The sequence below is a fragment of the Lepisma saccharinum genome, chromosome 13, assembly GCF_977018435.1.
Source record: "Lepisma saccharinum chromosome 13, izLepSacc3.1, whole genome shotgun sequence".
Lineage (NCBI taxonomy): Eukaryota > Metazoa > Arthropoda > Insecta > Zygentoma > Lepismatidae > Lepisma > Lepisma saccharinum.
In genome coordinates this window covers 60,837,766-60,852,773 of record NC_139241.1, presented here as the reverse complement: position 1 = coordinate 60,852,773, position 15,008 = coordinate 60,837,766, and the positions used below count along the sequence as shown (strand labels likewise).

Below are 15,008 nucleotides of genomic sequence, written 5' to 3'. Positions count from 1 at the left end.
AACAAACGGAGGAGCATCTAGTCGCTAATGATTGCGACAAATTTACTTCCTTAATATCGTATAGGAAATCATCAAAATCTATGTATTTGATGCATTTTGGGGAAAAAAACTATAGTTACCTCAAGAATTGTTTGTAAATGTTTATATTTCGACGTAACTATTTACTATTTTACATTTGCATTATATGTGTAATACACGCAACTATTATTACTTCTTTTGTTGAATGTTGTATCCTTTAGATAAACAGAATTAAATACATGCAAGAACAAACATGAAGATACATATTTTTACGGAAAATAAAGCACACTGCACTTCCTACGAACAGGTGCACCTCCCTGCAACTGAATTGTAACCTCGGTGGCGCGCAATGAATTTGATACGCGAGACAGCCCGCATAAACAAACTACGATTGTGGAATAAATAACGGTGCTGTGGAGTAACAATGCATTCTAAAAATAACTTCAAACAATGGTCAACACTTTTCTCGCTTGGTCTGCATGTGTATCGCAACAAACCGAAAAGTTTCTCGCTAACCAACTTTTTCGTGTTACGGTCTGATGATTTATACAAAATATCCGATGTGTATATATATATATAAAACTCTCCTCGTAAGCAATTTCACTCAGGCGAAGAATATCATATCTACAAACATCATAGATCCCATAGAAAAAAAAACTGGCAAGGTTGTTCAAGCGGTTTGATATTTATGGCTTTTGAAGTATTTACTAGAACAAAAAGTTAAGAGTTTTGCAAAATTGCATAATTATGAAAAATTCAGATCACATGAATTTATGACAGGTTATATAATGCCGTCAGTAAATAGAGCATAAAAAACTCTACAGGATAATGATATCAGTTTTAATTTTTTTACTTTTACATTTTGTAAATTTTGTAACATCTAGCAACGCAGCGGTGGTAGAGAACGACAGAGCTATTGGCAAAACTCATGTATTACTTCCATACTGACTTTTAAGGTTGGGACGCTCTATAGCGCTGGCCCTGATTCTACATTCTTTACGCTAACTTGTAGTCCGTGTTGCATGGCATGAACTGTTCTCTTCTTTGCTGACGAGTGATGACTAGACGTCGGATTTTAGGTTTTTAACCTATTTTTTTTACTTTGCAGGTTAATAAGAAATAACAAGTTATATTGGCATTTCATAAAAAAAAAACAACGAAACAACTGACTAAGTTTTATAGTGCCTAAAATAATCTATTTTGCTTGTTAGAACCTATTTTAGGTTTATATGTCTAAATTAAACCTTTTTTTTAGGTTTTACAGTATTTCTATATCTCACAGAGGTATTTACCAGGTTTGGTGCCGAAATAATTCAATGACTGACGTGTTTGAAACATGTTTTCTGTCGATTTGCCTCCCTCCAAGTGTATGATGTTTATCAAAGATTTAAACAAAACAAAAATGTCTGACGTCACGGTTACCTGCAGACAGTGGCGACGAAAGGGGACAGTTCCCCCCTACTTTTTACCCCTGCACTATAGACTCTTAATGCTAAGCTTTGCCTACTAAGATAAAGTAAACTGTTCTTGCCCCTCCCCCCTCCCCATTCTCAGTTTTGGCACCCAATCGTCTCTACTGCCTGCACAGTCCCAAGTACAGTGGGATCCATGAGTATTACCGTGCAAATTGTCCATGACTATTTTCATTAATTTTTCTCTTACATCCTATGCGTTTTTAAGCGATGCATTTTTATGTACGCTGGTGCAGAAGTTGCCAAGAGCTTGTTTTGAGTTTTCATTTAATTCTTGAAGCTCTTACTGGGTCAAATAAAGTGCACGAACATGGTGATGGACAATTTGTACGGCAATACTAATGGATCTCACTGTACAAACTTCTGATCTGTGTTGCCTTGCTCACTTTCGCGCCAGTTTGGTCCTTTTTGGCATTCACGCCTTGCGAAGTAATATTTCAGAATTCAAATTAGCACTACTGACTATGTTTCTGTTGAAAGATAATTTTCAGCACATGAAAATGATCCTCACAGACAAAAGGTGAAGTTTGAGTGTGGATAACGCAAAAAAGATTCATGGTGGTCACTAGGACCATGATAAAATTCAAGTATAATTCCTGTTTTTCAAGGTGAACTTTCCAAAAATTCAAGGATACAAGCAGATGTTTTCTCTATTCCAACCTTCCGTATTACAGATTCTCACCCTCCCTTCCACATACAGAAATATTGACAATATAAAGGGTTTGTATGATTCCAATGTAACAAAAGATTTACCTAATCAACTTCAAGATATATTATTTTGTAATAATCTTCCGTTTGTCAGATAGATTGTTCTGTAAAAAACACTAACAAAGTAAACGGATTGAGAAAATTTTGTTTTATTTTCTGTGTAGCTTCTTTTTTCATTCTAAAAGAAAATAAATAAAAGCTAAACTGAGAGAAACTTGCCTCAGGGCATTTATAAACATGTATAAATTTAATAGGATATGGATTAATAAAAGTTGCAATTTTTCACGTCTACGGAGGAAAAATGGAATAGAGGAAACATCCGCTTGTACCTCATTTCATGTCTTGCGAAAATTCATGAATAATTTCCAGAGCCAATAATTCAGGGACGGCGACAGGGGTGGGCACGGGTGGGCAATTGCCCACCCAAAAATTGCTGTGCCCTCCCGATTGCCCACCCAATCAAATTTAATAAATATATACCCTTGAGAAAATGCGAATGGTTCAATAAATAAGTTTATTATGGTGTTCACTCCATGTATATTTTACTTGTGGATGTTATCTATATTACAGACAAGTTCACATATCTTCATTAAATAAAAAGCTTTGTCCTTTGCCGAAACACTGATTTAGTGAATAGGTTTACGAAAGTCAGCGTAAATAATAAGTTGAATGGAATTAATTTAAGCTCTTCTTTCAACTTCCTTAACTTTATCATTGGAAAGCGAAAGGAATTTCCAAGGCGTTTGAAACAAAAACTGTGATCCAATGCCCACTTGTATGCTTAAGCAGCTAGTAGGCTTAGGAGGATTTATATATGAGAGGCGCAAATTGTGCAGAATATGATCAAGATTAGAACAGGATTATTGGCCTGAGGACTGCAGCTCCTGGCCTTCACAGGTACGATGCATCAATTTTTTTTGAAAATGTGCCACATAATGAAAAGAAATAGATAGTTGAAATGTGGCAAAAATAGAAATATAATTAATTAACTGTCTGCCATAACTTGGCCAAAAAGTTATAACTGAAAATGAGTGCAGAAGGGGTGGAGTGGAGTTGCTTGATGTCAACTCCGGGCTTCCAGCCTGGGTATGATTAAGGTAATCTGTTAAACAAATAAAAACCTCTTCTTCGCGTTGCTTCCTCCAGCAACACACAAAGTTGTTTAGTTAGGTCTATATTGAAATATTAAGGGGAGGTAATTTGATATGTCCCTTTCATCATCACGATTTTATATACCTGTCATCTTCTAATTTCGATATGGTATCCAAAATTTTTTAAAAAATTATATTCGTTCTACTAATAAGAAGCAATCACAAAAATATATTTTGATAAAACAGCTCTGCAGGTTTGAAAAATAGCTGCAGAATTATTGACTTGATAAAGAGTTAGCAACCGTGTTTAGAAACCTTCATACATGAGTTGTTGTTTTAAGTCAACTTTATGCACAGATAGGCTAATCGGGACTGGACCTACAGTTTAAAGTGGGGTCCGAACCACTATGTGCCTCCACCGGTTATTGAACCTGGGACCCCTTGATCACAAGGCGACGACTCTACCACTATGTCATCAGGGTGGCAAAAAATCTTCTTACAGATACATTTTCCCTATCAGTTATGTAATCATGTGATTTTTCTTGTGATTAACTAACATAGAATAGGGACGAGATTTTAGAACTTTGTACTTCATAACATAATACATACAATGTTATTTATTTATTTATTACTTTTCGGTGATATTTTGCCAAAATGCCCTTCATTAGCTTAAGTAAATATTATGCGGAATGAACTAAGAATTTGATTTATACCCGGGTTCTTACTTTTTTTTTTAATTTTGCTAATAAGACATTATCCATATTTATGTCAAACCCTGAGCTGTATTGGGCGCTCGGAATGCACACGTGATGTAGTGACACCTTTATCCAGGTTGGATTGATTTCAGTTATTGTGTATTAGTTTTAATGTGCGAATTAATTAATGTTTAAATGATGTTTTTTATTTTATTGCAAGAGCTATTACTATTCATTCTTTTCAGTAAGGGGTTTACCCTTGTATTATTTGAGGGACTCGATTAGCCATTTAGAAGTAAATAAATAACAGTCTGCGTGTGAAACAAGGTGGCAAACACACTAGGATTGCATTCCTCAGTTCGTCAATTTCATCAACATGTCGTACGTGAAACTCGCGATTCACGATTATTGGTACTGCGCGACACTCGAAACACGATGGGGACATTTTAGAATGAAGAGTCTTGAATTTGAGTCCGCATTTGTTGGAAATTCTTTGTCTTGGCAAGTTTGTAAATGCTGTAAATACTTCTTACAGCCATAGGTGTCGCACGGGGTTGCCAAAGATACCTGGCTACCTCAAACGTCTTCTCAGAAAATAAAGAAATATGTTGAACTACCATTAAAATAATGAAAATTATATCAGTGGTGAAAAAGTAAGGAATTTCGTTTCATTTGAGATGATCAGCTCGCTCTCTCCCTTTCCACGAAACAATGTGATATTCCTTTACTATAGTAATCAGTAAACACGTAGTAAAGAAATTATTTTTTCCTTTATAAGTCGCAGAGCCCCTTCACATATCGGCCGGTACTTTTTTTTCCCCGAGGACCGACATGTTTGTTAATGCAACCTTCCAACATTTCCAATAAGACTTTCATGTTCAAAGACTTTCATGAATGCTCTCTTTCAATGACATGCGCATCAATTTTCAGATTTTTCTTGCATCTGAATTCTACGGTTTAAAATAATTATATATAACACATGGCATTCTATCGAGTGACCAGGCACAGCAATAAAATAGCATCATAAAACATGGTGAAACTGAACCTACAGATGTATTTCGTGAGAGTGATTCAGCTGATAGTACCTGCACAGATATAGCTTTGTATTTGTCATTTTCAATTGTTTACTTTCATTATTTAAAATATCGACACAGTGATAGTAAAACCTGAGCTAAAGTGATAACGAATGTTCATTCTATAATGTTAAAATTTCATGTTCAGATATCTAATAGTTTCTGTGAAAAGTAACATGAAGTTACGACTATTAGGCTAGCCTTGCCCAGATAGGTAAGTGTGTAATTATTCTTTTGTATTTTGTTAGATAAGACTCCCAAGTTGTTGTTTTGAATTCAAGCGGCAACCTTGCTCCCTGGAAGTTACTTCAGATCGATCGTTTGATGAGTTAGGTTGCATATACATACAGGTTAGATTTTCAGCGCTCATAGATCAGAAACTAAGCACTTTCGAGGTTATGTGTATGAGGAAAAGTTCCTTGGTTTTTTTATATATCTACCAGCATCCAAACGTTGTTGAAGTTGTTTTAGGACACCCTGTATATGTTGGAGGGGGAGGGGCATGAGTGCATGTAAAACTCATATAAGGTCTTACATTTATACTACCCACCCTAATTTATGAATATACAGCTTCTGCCCACCCGGTCGAAAATTTCTGGCGCCGTCCCTGCAATAATTCACGCATAATTTTCGCTGCCAATAATTCACGTGTAATTCCCGGAATTCAAGGAATTCCATGTGAGTAGCCACCCTGATATTGTGCAGCAAATTATACATACGTAATTCATTTTTCGTATCAACAAGTAACTTTATCTAACAGCACGAGTGCAGAATTATAATAATTTGTAGATAATTTTGAAAATGATATAAATAAATTAAAATTTGTTTAGAAAATTAATATTTGGTTATTTCGGTTCTTGTGAAATTTTTTAACGATTGTATCTAATCAGTATTTTTCAGAAATTTTGTACAAAATTATGTCTTTTTGCAATCTATTTCAGGATTTTTCGAGCCTAATTTAAGGTTTTTAGAACCTAATTTAAGGTTTTTAGAACCTATTTTAGGATTTTTAGAGCCTATTTTAGAAACCTAAAAGCACACTTTTTAGAACCTAAAAATCCGATGTCTAGTGATGCATCATCTAAAAATTTACACTATCTTTCGTTATTTTTTGTAATGAATCTCATATATTTAAATATGAAAATACAGAGTTAAAAATTCAAAATAAAACCTTTCTCCTGAACACACATGACGAAAAACATTTCCTTGTAACAAATGTAAATTAATGATTAAAGTTTTATTTCCATCTCTTTTTTGCTAACCAAAATTATGTTAACATGCAATCTTAATGGGACATTATGCATTGTCTAGTGCTTTTAAATATACCTATTCTAACACTACGTAATGTAAGTGTCAGAATACGTACGGTTAAAGCCGACCTCCGCGGCAGCGTGGTTATCACAGCGCGCTACGACGCCAGGGGCATGGGTGTTCTTTGTGAGTATTCCTTCATCTCTGTCATCATATCATCCTCCTGTTCGCGATTAGTCCAGGGTGTCGAAAACTGACGTAAAATGCTCTAAATGGAAAGAGCAAAGGAATAATTCCCCTTCCGTGCAATGAAATGCCCATAACCTCCTTTTATTGGCGACGGAACTCCCACGATTACAGATCATGTGAAGGGAGCCCATCGTGACCTGCTTTCCGGACTTCGTGGGCGAGTGAAGTCGCCGCGCGGCCTGCTTAGCTCCAGGAACTGGGACACTGTTTTTCTGGCCAAATCCAAGCAAAGGAGAAGATTCTGCAAACACTAACTCCAGGTTTCAGGTAACTGCTACATTGAAGTTCAAAATTACGCCATCACTAAATTCACTAGGAGTGGTATCGACACGAGACGTGGCGCTCTTCGGTCTCTAGTTGTAAATGCCTACCTACGTTCCCCCCTGTCTCGATCCTCGGAATATATAGTGTAGGCTACATATTATATTCAGTATATCGCAGCACAAACTTTCACATCGTATAGAGGATATTAAGGCAACAGCTTTTCTTAATAAAGTTTTTTCTGTTTAACGCTTAGATTCAACGCTGATTTTGTATGCAATCACGCACCACAGGTTCACAATTGACACTAATGGATTGGTTTTATATTTAACTAACTGTCTAATCTTTAAATAATGAGGCAGGTGTCCGTTAGCATTGGCGAATTTAGCGAGAGGGGCAGGGGGGGACGTTCCCATCCCAAAGTGGATAACCAAGTATTATTATAAAAATTAGACTACTGATAGCATCGTACTACATCGAACAAAAATGTTCGAGCAATCGTTTCCAGACAATAAGAGAATGAAACAGCGTTTATATCAACATTAACTAATAATAATAATAATAATAAATAAATAATTAATGGTAATAGCCGATGAGATGTGTGAGAGCAGACTGAAATTCCAAAACGAAGAAAAAATACACAAAGTGGGATATTTGGTACCTGTAAAAGGGGTACTGTACCGTTAGTTTGTGGCAACACTGCTTCTGGGTTTGATAGCTTTTTCAGCCAATAGTGCAAATGCAGGGTAACCGATAACAAGCTGTAATCGACAGAAACCGAAGAACCGGGAAATTGCAACAACGCCTCCTTTTGTTGTGGAATGAAACAATATCGTGTTGCGGAAGGAAGCTGGCATCAGTACAGCGATTGGAGCCGTGAGAAGAGGAAATACGAGAGGTTGATGACATCATCCTCTAAAGGAACTTGCTATCTGCTCAACTCTTTGGCATGTGCAGCGGGCACGGAACAGACAACACAATACAGTATCTTATTGTCTTTACTTTAACCAGTCACCTCATGTTATACAAGAGATTCGAATTTACGCCTATACTATTTATACGTATTATATGTATTCAGAACTTACATCTTGGGCTTCTTAGAAGAAAGATGGGAGTAAAGTTATCGTGCCTCGAAGGTGCATAGGGATGTGGGCGTCAGCAGAAATTTTTGTAGGGGGTTTACGCTGATGATAAAACTTGAATAATAGAAATATTTACAATAATATTTGATATGATTGTGATTATTATGCAATATTAACACTCATAAATTAAAAAAATTATCCAATTTTATTAGTTATTAGTATTATATCATTAGGGAAACTTTTACTCGATCCACCAGATGAGTGATTATCCAGTACGACAGTTTTTCATTTGTTATTATTATTATTATTACATTTCATACAGTTAGTTTCCTGCAATGTATAGTTATTTATTTTATTACATTTGACCAGTTCGTTCAAGAAAACTCTTAAGTTCGATACCTGGTGGAAGCACAAGTTGTACGGATTCCACTTTAAACTGTGGGTCATCCGGGCCCCATGGCGGAGTGGTTAGCACATCGCGCTACGACGACAGGGGTCCCAAGTTCGAATCTCGGCCTGGGCATGGATGTTTCTGAGTGTCCATTCATCAATTTCATCATATCATCACTCATCCTCATCTTCGCAATAAGGCAAGAGTGGCACAAAAGCGAAGTAAAATAAAGCAAATCAGTCAGTCAATTAAACTGTGGGTCCAGTCCCGATTAGCCTTCCTGTGCATAAACTGAACTTAAAACCAAAACTCGAACAAGCAAACAAACAAAAAGCTTCGAAAGTCAGGGGAAGATTTTAGTCGCAAAGTTTACGTTGAAATTTCATTTCTTTAAATTTGGAAATATAATCCGTTTCCTGTATTTTACACTCTTTTTTTTTTCTACCTAACCCAGTTTGAAATTTGGTTATTCTGTTCGAACACTAACTTATTATTTTTATTCTCTAAAAATAACAAGAACTCTTCCCTTTTTTGTAACTTGAAATGAAGGACCGGTTCGACTCCACCGACGCCCATGCATAGAGGTGTAGATCGAACTCGACCATAGTGTGAATGATGTGATCGCAGCCAGGCACGTATCCAAGGAGGGGGCTTAGGGGGCTCGACCCCCAGAAAGTTTTAGGTGTACACTAGATAAAATGAGGATTTTGGTTTCTTGTGGTGTGAAATAAAATAATGTAACGATAATTTAAGGAGAGAAATAATTATCGAGGCAAGACTGAGAATGTTCTGTAACCCTGTTATTGATAAAATCACGTATCCAAGGTAGGGAACAGTGGGATCGATACCCCGAAAATTGTTCGGTCTACACTAGATATAATTAGATTTTTGGCTTCTTGAATAATGTGACAATAACTTAAGGAGAGAAATAATTATTGAGGCAAGACGGAGGATGTTCTATAACATTGTTATTGTTAATAGCACGAATCCAAGGTGGGGATTGGGTGCTCGACCCCCCAGAAAATTTTACAGTTTACACTAGATAAAATTAGGTTTTTGGCTTCTTGAATAATGTGACGATAATTTAAGGAGAGAAATAATCACCGTGGCAAGACGGAAGAATGTTCTATAACCCTGTTGTTGATAATATTGCACGCGAACTTTTCTTGCGCTTTCGGTGTTGTCGCAGTGAACTTGAGCACTACGTAAAGACTTGTCAGCATTTGGAAGCTGCACAACAAAGGTAGCGCCACAGGTAGGGTGATTCGTTGTACTTTCTAATCTCTGGAAAGCGCGAGTGGGAACGTTCTTGAATAAGAGAAGGAGTCGAACTACTGGCACGATATTAACGAATTGTTTTTATCTGCGGAACGTTCTAGAATATCATGAGGATATGAATACGTGGCTTCAATTTCCCCGTTGATCTGTACAACAGAATCGTTTAATGAGACCTAAAGGTAAGTGGTAATGATCAGTCAGTGTCCATTGGTAGCTTTATATATTTTTCTAGTGATTCCAAAATGAAAAGGACTAAATACCGTAAAGTAACGAAGTCTACTTCTAGTTCCAGTTCGGGTTCAAAGCTGAAGACATTGACGACTGAGGAACTTCCGGAGCCTCAATGTAGTGATAGTTCTGGTCGAGGGCCGAAGAGATCTAAGGTCTCTCTCTCTAAAGTGAATATTTGAGCAGTATCGGGTATTGGATCGGTTTATTAAAAAATAAATAAACTGCATAGATCAACTGAAAATCAAAGTTTTGAGTGATGTTGCTGTGCCCGAATCAAATTTCGTGTATGCAGTCCGAGAATTTCATGGCATAAAAATTACTTTTGTTTAAGCCTACTGGGTTCGACACACACTCAAACACTTAACTACTATAGAACAACCGAAAATGTTATGAATGTCGAGAAGAGAAAGCAAGATGATGTTGCATACGTAGACATTTTAGCGGAAATTGCAGGCTCTACCAGAACCCGAGTCAGGGTTCTGGCATACCGTGCCATTGCTCTACCAACTGACCCACCGAGCCACCCTCGACTTCGACTGATTTTTTACTAAAATGTAGACTATACATAGTACATGCTGTGTATGTCAAATCATAAGATGTTGCCTGTATACCGAACAAGCACAGAAAATAAAGGAGAAAGAAGAAAACTGAGGGGCATTTTCACCGGTTGAGGAGACATTTTACTCTTGTGGTCAACACGAGCTGCCGCTTCGAGGTGACAATGACAGTGGCCTACTACGGGAGATTTCACACCGTGTCGCCTCAGGATTTCACAAGTCTAACGTAGTTTTGTGCGGCCTTTTGTGTCGCTGCGGTGTGAAACTTTCCTTTTGATTGGCTCATTCCAAACGGTCTGAAATCTTCCTAAGTCTTGAAGATCCAAGTCACAAGGATGGAAAATAAGAGCTTTGTTAAGGTTAGGTGCGATGGCAGGCGACAGCACCCTAACGGATAATATCCAAACCTGCAGGAAGAACGCATCTTACTTAAGTCTCCAATACGAAATGATAAACACTTCTGGTGAGTTGATTTTTAAAAATGTGTCCGAGGTAAAGAGTGGCGTGCTCAGGATTTTCGGAAGGGAGGGGGTTATGCCTACTATTTTTGGTGGTCAGTCCTTATTTTGCCATCTTTTCCTGTCTTTCACGTTCTTTTTTTTTTTTTTTTTTTTTTAAGAAATACTTGGTCAAATGGGGTTATGACCTCACCAAACCTCCCTTGGGCACGTCACTGGAGATAAATTAGTAAGCATTTGATCATATTGGGAGACGAAATATTAGATGTGTTGGGAACGGAAGGGTTTTCACTGTGCATTAATTGTTTCGCGATCCAACAGTATTCGATAAACTTTCCTTTGTTTCGTGCCGATTATATGACAAGACTGCGAAAGCTGTGACAGACAATTTTGAACACTTGTGAGTGCTTAGGCTTGAATATGAACAATTTGGTGGGTTTTGGCTTTTGCAAGAACTGCAAACACATTAGTGGTGTTCAGGCTCGAATCGGAGAGAAATATTCGACAACTCTCTGCGTCCAGTTCGCAGCCCACAGTTTGAATCTCGCGTTGTCGAGTGGATTGTTCATCCCGTGCATTTGTAACAGCTTCGTAAAAACATTCAAAGATACCATAGATGTTTTGATGCCTGATGAGAAGAAATGGACAAACACATATACTCAGATTGTTCCGACACGCAATGTTAATGCATGGAAACAGAGGAGTCGAGTCGAATAAAACGTTCCGATTTCACGTTCTGATTAAAATGGCAGTCTTAAACAGTGGAACAGTTGCTCCCCATTTTTTGCCTCCACACTATGGCCTCTTAATGCTAAGCCTTGTCTATCAAGAGAAAGTAAACTTTCCTTGCAACCCGTCCCCCGTCGGAAACCCAATCGCTACCACTGGCCCTTAAACATACAATTGAGAGGTTCTATCAATACCCTTTAAAAAGATGGTGTCCAGCCCCCCCCCCCCCCCCCGAAAGGAATTCCTGGATACGTGCCTGATCGCAGCCACACTTCAACTGCCTTTACCCTATATGCCACCAGTATGCAAGAAACAATAAATAAATATACGATCTACTAAACACAAACATCCCCGAAAATTTTCCCGCTCCGCTCTGACGTCCCACTTTTTTTTTAAAAAAAATCATTGTTCGTAGCGATAGTGCACGTGCATGCTCAGTTTTCCTATATATCGTAGAATGTGTGCTGCTACACGTACATAAATCAACTCGCAGCATATAATATCATTTCTCATTCCGATGCAATTTCAAAAGAACAAAACACAATATTGCGTAAGGTGAAAGAAAGTCGAAAGAAAAAAAAACAATAAATGTTCACACTGCGAATATAAAAAAATAAGCGTCAAAACGCAGAAATTATGTTTGTCAGGGGAATGACGACACTGAACGTAAAAGCATATCAAAATTTATACAGAAGTGTTGCCAGAAGTTATATTTAAATCTCAGTGATAATAAAATCTCTAAAGAGCAATAATGATTAGTTCATTACTTGCTGAAATTATGGGCGTCCGGAAATGGATGAAGGATGGGTCGTGCTCTCCTGGAAAATTAATGTCAATCTAAAATCATAAATTTCACTTATGTAATTTCATTTCGGTCTCAGTAATTTATGTTAATTATTACAAGGGCATTGCAAGAACATGATAATCTCAAACAGAAGGAATGATTTTGAGATGGCAACTCTATTATGGGGGGGGGGGGATATGCCTCGTTTGCGCCAGCGGCGGCTGGTGGCTCTAGAGGGCTTGTAGGTAAGAATGGGATGATCCCATTATCTTCATCTTCGTCCTTCTCCTTCCAACGAGAAAATTGGGTTTCTAACAAAACACACACCAAATCAGAAGCGGGATTCATATTTCTCTTAAAACTGCACGAAAAACAATACGCGCTCGGTTCAACTTCTCGAAGCCAGATGAAGAGCTTGCTTTCTCTGCCCGCAGCTCTTCAGTCTCGAAATAGCAAAGTTTGCAGCCTAAGCAGCGGCGTCACGGTTGTCATGGCAACCAACGTAACACAGCTACCTTCGCGTGCATAGATATCGCTTTCCCAGCTAGAGCTCTGCACTTCGGTGAGGCAAAAGCTGTTTTCGAGGGCGTGCGCCGCGTAACAGACTACAACTACAATGCACAAATACGTTTCATTTAATACTAATATACGTGACAAGGATAATATAATAAAAACACCTGAATATCAGCACTGATTAGCCCACCCCCTTCAAAATAAATGAATATAATAATAATACCAACTAACGTCCATGGTGCAAGCCTATTGAGAGTTATTAAGGAGGTTCAGCAACACTTATTCATTTATTTATTACATGCCTCCAGATGGCGCAGTGGTATCGTCGTCGCCTTGTAATCAAGGGGTCCAGGGTTCGATACCCGGTGGAGGCACATAGTTGTTCGGATCCCAGTTTAAACTGTAGGTCTAGTTCCAATTAGCCTTACTGTGTATAAAGTGGACTTAAAACGCCAACTCAATAAATTATTTATTACATACGTAAGACGCCGCTTATTCCTTTTTGTAAATATGTTAAATAAAATAAAATATTCATTAATATTAGGAAGGAATGATATTGATATACGAGACGAGACTCGGCCAAGTCTCGTCTCCTCTGTGAGGAAATTTGTTTCGAGTTGTAAATGCCTATCTCGTATTAATTTGTAACACCCTTGTAGTTCTCGTTTTCAAATATGTGCGCGTGTGTATATATCATAAGCAACACATACAGGGCGAAATGAAACCACACAAACTTCCGTGGTGTATAGAGGTCATTGAGGCAAATAACTTCCTTAACATTTTTCTGTTTTGACTCTTCGTTTCGACGCTACAAAATTCCGCAAAACGGAATTTTATCCTGAAAGTATGCAACTGCGCTTCACATGCTCACAATTGCCACCAATGGATTAACTTTTCAATTGCGATAAACAAAATTGTGATCGATCTGTTAATAATCATGTAGATATCAGCTTGGTTGCCGAAATCTACGAAAGAAACTACGTCTACTCTCGCGTGGATTTTACAGCTGTCTGTTTCGTTCTCGGTCTTGTTTCTGTACCATTCTACTACAACGTTAAAAAGAAGAAATAAAAGACCAACGGAGCATTTTTTGTTGTTTTAGCCTGAATTTCGTTTCTTCTCTTGGGCAAAGAATCGAACCTATCACGTCATAATGTCACATACGACAACTTAGAATTTCATTCAACACCGATGAGCAAATAAAGACGTTCAGGTACTTGGCACAAACATTATTACTCCGGAAGGAATTAGGTCAAGAAATATAAACGTGAATATTTGAACATGATAATCCTTAAGCTCGACAATGCTAAAACAAACACATACGTATAAACCTAAATATCTTAACAAGTCCTTTTAGTATTCAGTCTGTGGCACTCTGTGTATCGCTCTACGCCCTTGCACAATTCAACCAGGCTAGATTCCAAAGATCTTTTGCCAGATATTGCTGTGATTAAATGGGCTGTCAATTTTCCGATAAAAATCTTACACACGTACAGTTTTATAACCGTTCTTTGACCTTGATTCAAAGAATAGAACCTGTTTCGTTCTGTTTATAGTTTGGTAGAGTGTTTCCAATGCAAGGAGAATTCTCATTAAACCTGAAAGAACTAAAAGAAAAAAGTACTTACTGTCGTCGTTGTGCAGGTAAAAGAGATCAGGAGAAGGGTGCCAAACAGAAGAAACTGTAGACTCGTCATTCTGGATGCGTCTTTCGAGGAAGAGAGAAAGAAGGCAGAAAATGAGCGAATTTTCTCACTACGTACAGCACATTAGCACATACGTGCTCGCAAGACAACAACCAGCGTCCGACTGAGAACTTCCGATTGCTTTCAACTCATCCAGTTTCGCTCGCACCTTCACAGCAGACCTCCGAGACACTCCGTAATGTGCCACTGACAAATCAGGGTTGCCAGGGTATGTGCGGTTCAAGTTCATGTAGACGAAGGCCAATCGTAGTACAAGGCATGATCAAGGAAGTGACGTATACAGGCTATCAATATTTATATTATATGTTTAGAGGAACCCGCAATAGAACTATTTAGAGAAACAACGCACATTTACGTTCGTGATACTGAATGAAAAACTAGTTTTGTGATTAGTAAATCACTTTGGTAGTGCGTTTAAAAATATTTATTCGAAACTGAGAGGCTCCCTGCAAAAACTAGTT

General features: G+C 37.8%; 1 protein-coding gene across 1 annotated transcript in view; it reads right to left on the bottom strand.

The window, feature by feature from the left end:
* Positions 1-14,720, bottom strand: part of LOC145997343 (gamma-interferon-inducible lysosomal thiol reductase-like protein) — a 47,830-nt gene extending 33,110 nt beyond the window's left edge. The window contains exon 1 of the mRNA XM_083134298.1: positions 14,470-14,720. Coding sequence (XP_082990424.1) covers positions 14,470-14,538 — 69 coding nt within the window. The 5' untranslated portion in view covers positions 14,539-14,720. The remainder of the gene's footprint in view (positions 1-14,469) is intronic.
* Positions 14,721-15,008: the final 288 nt, after the last annotated feature.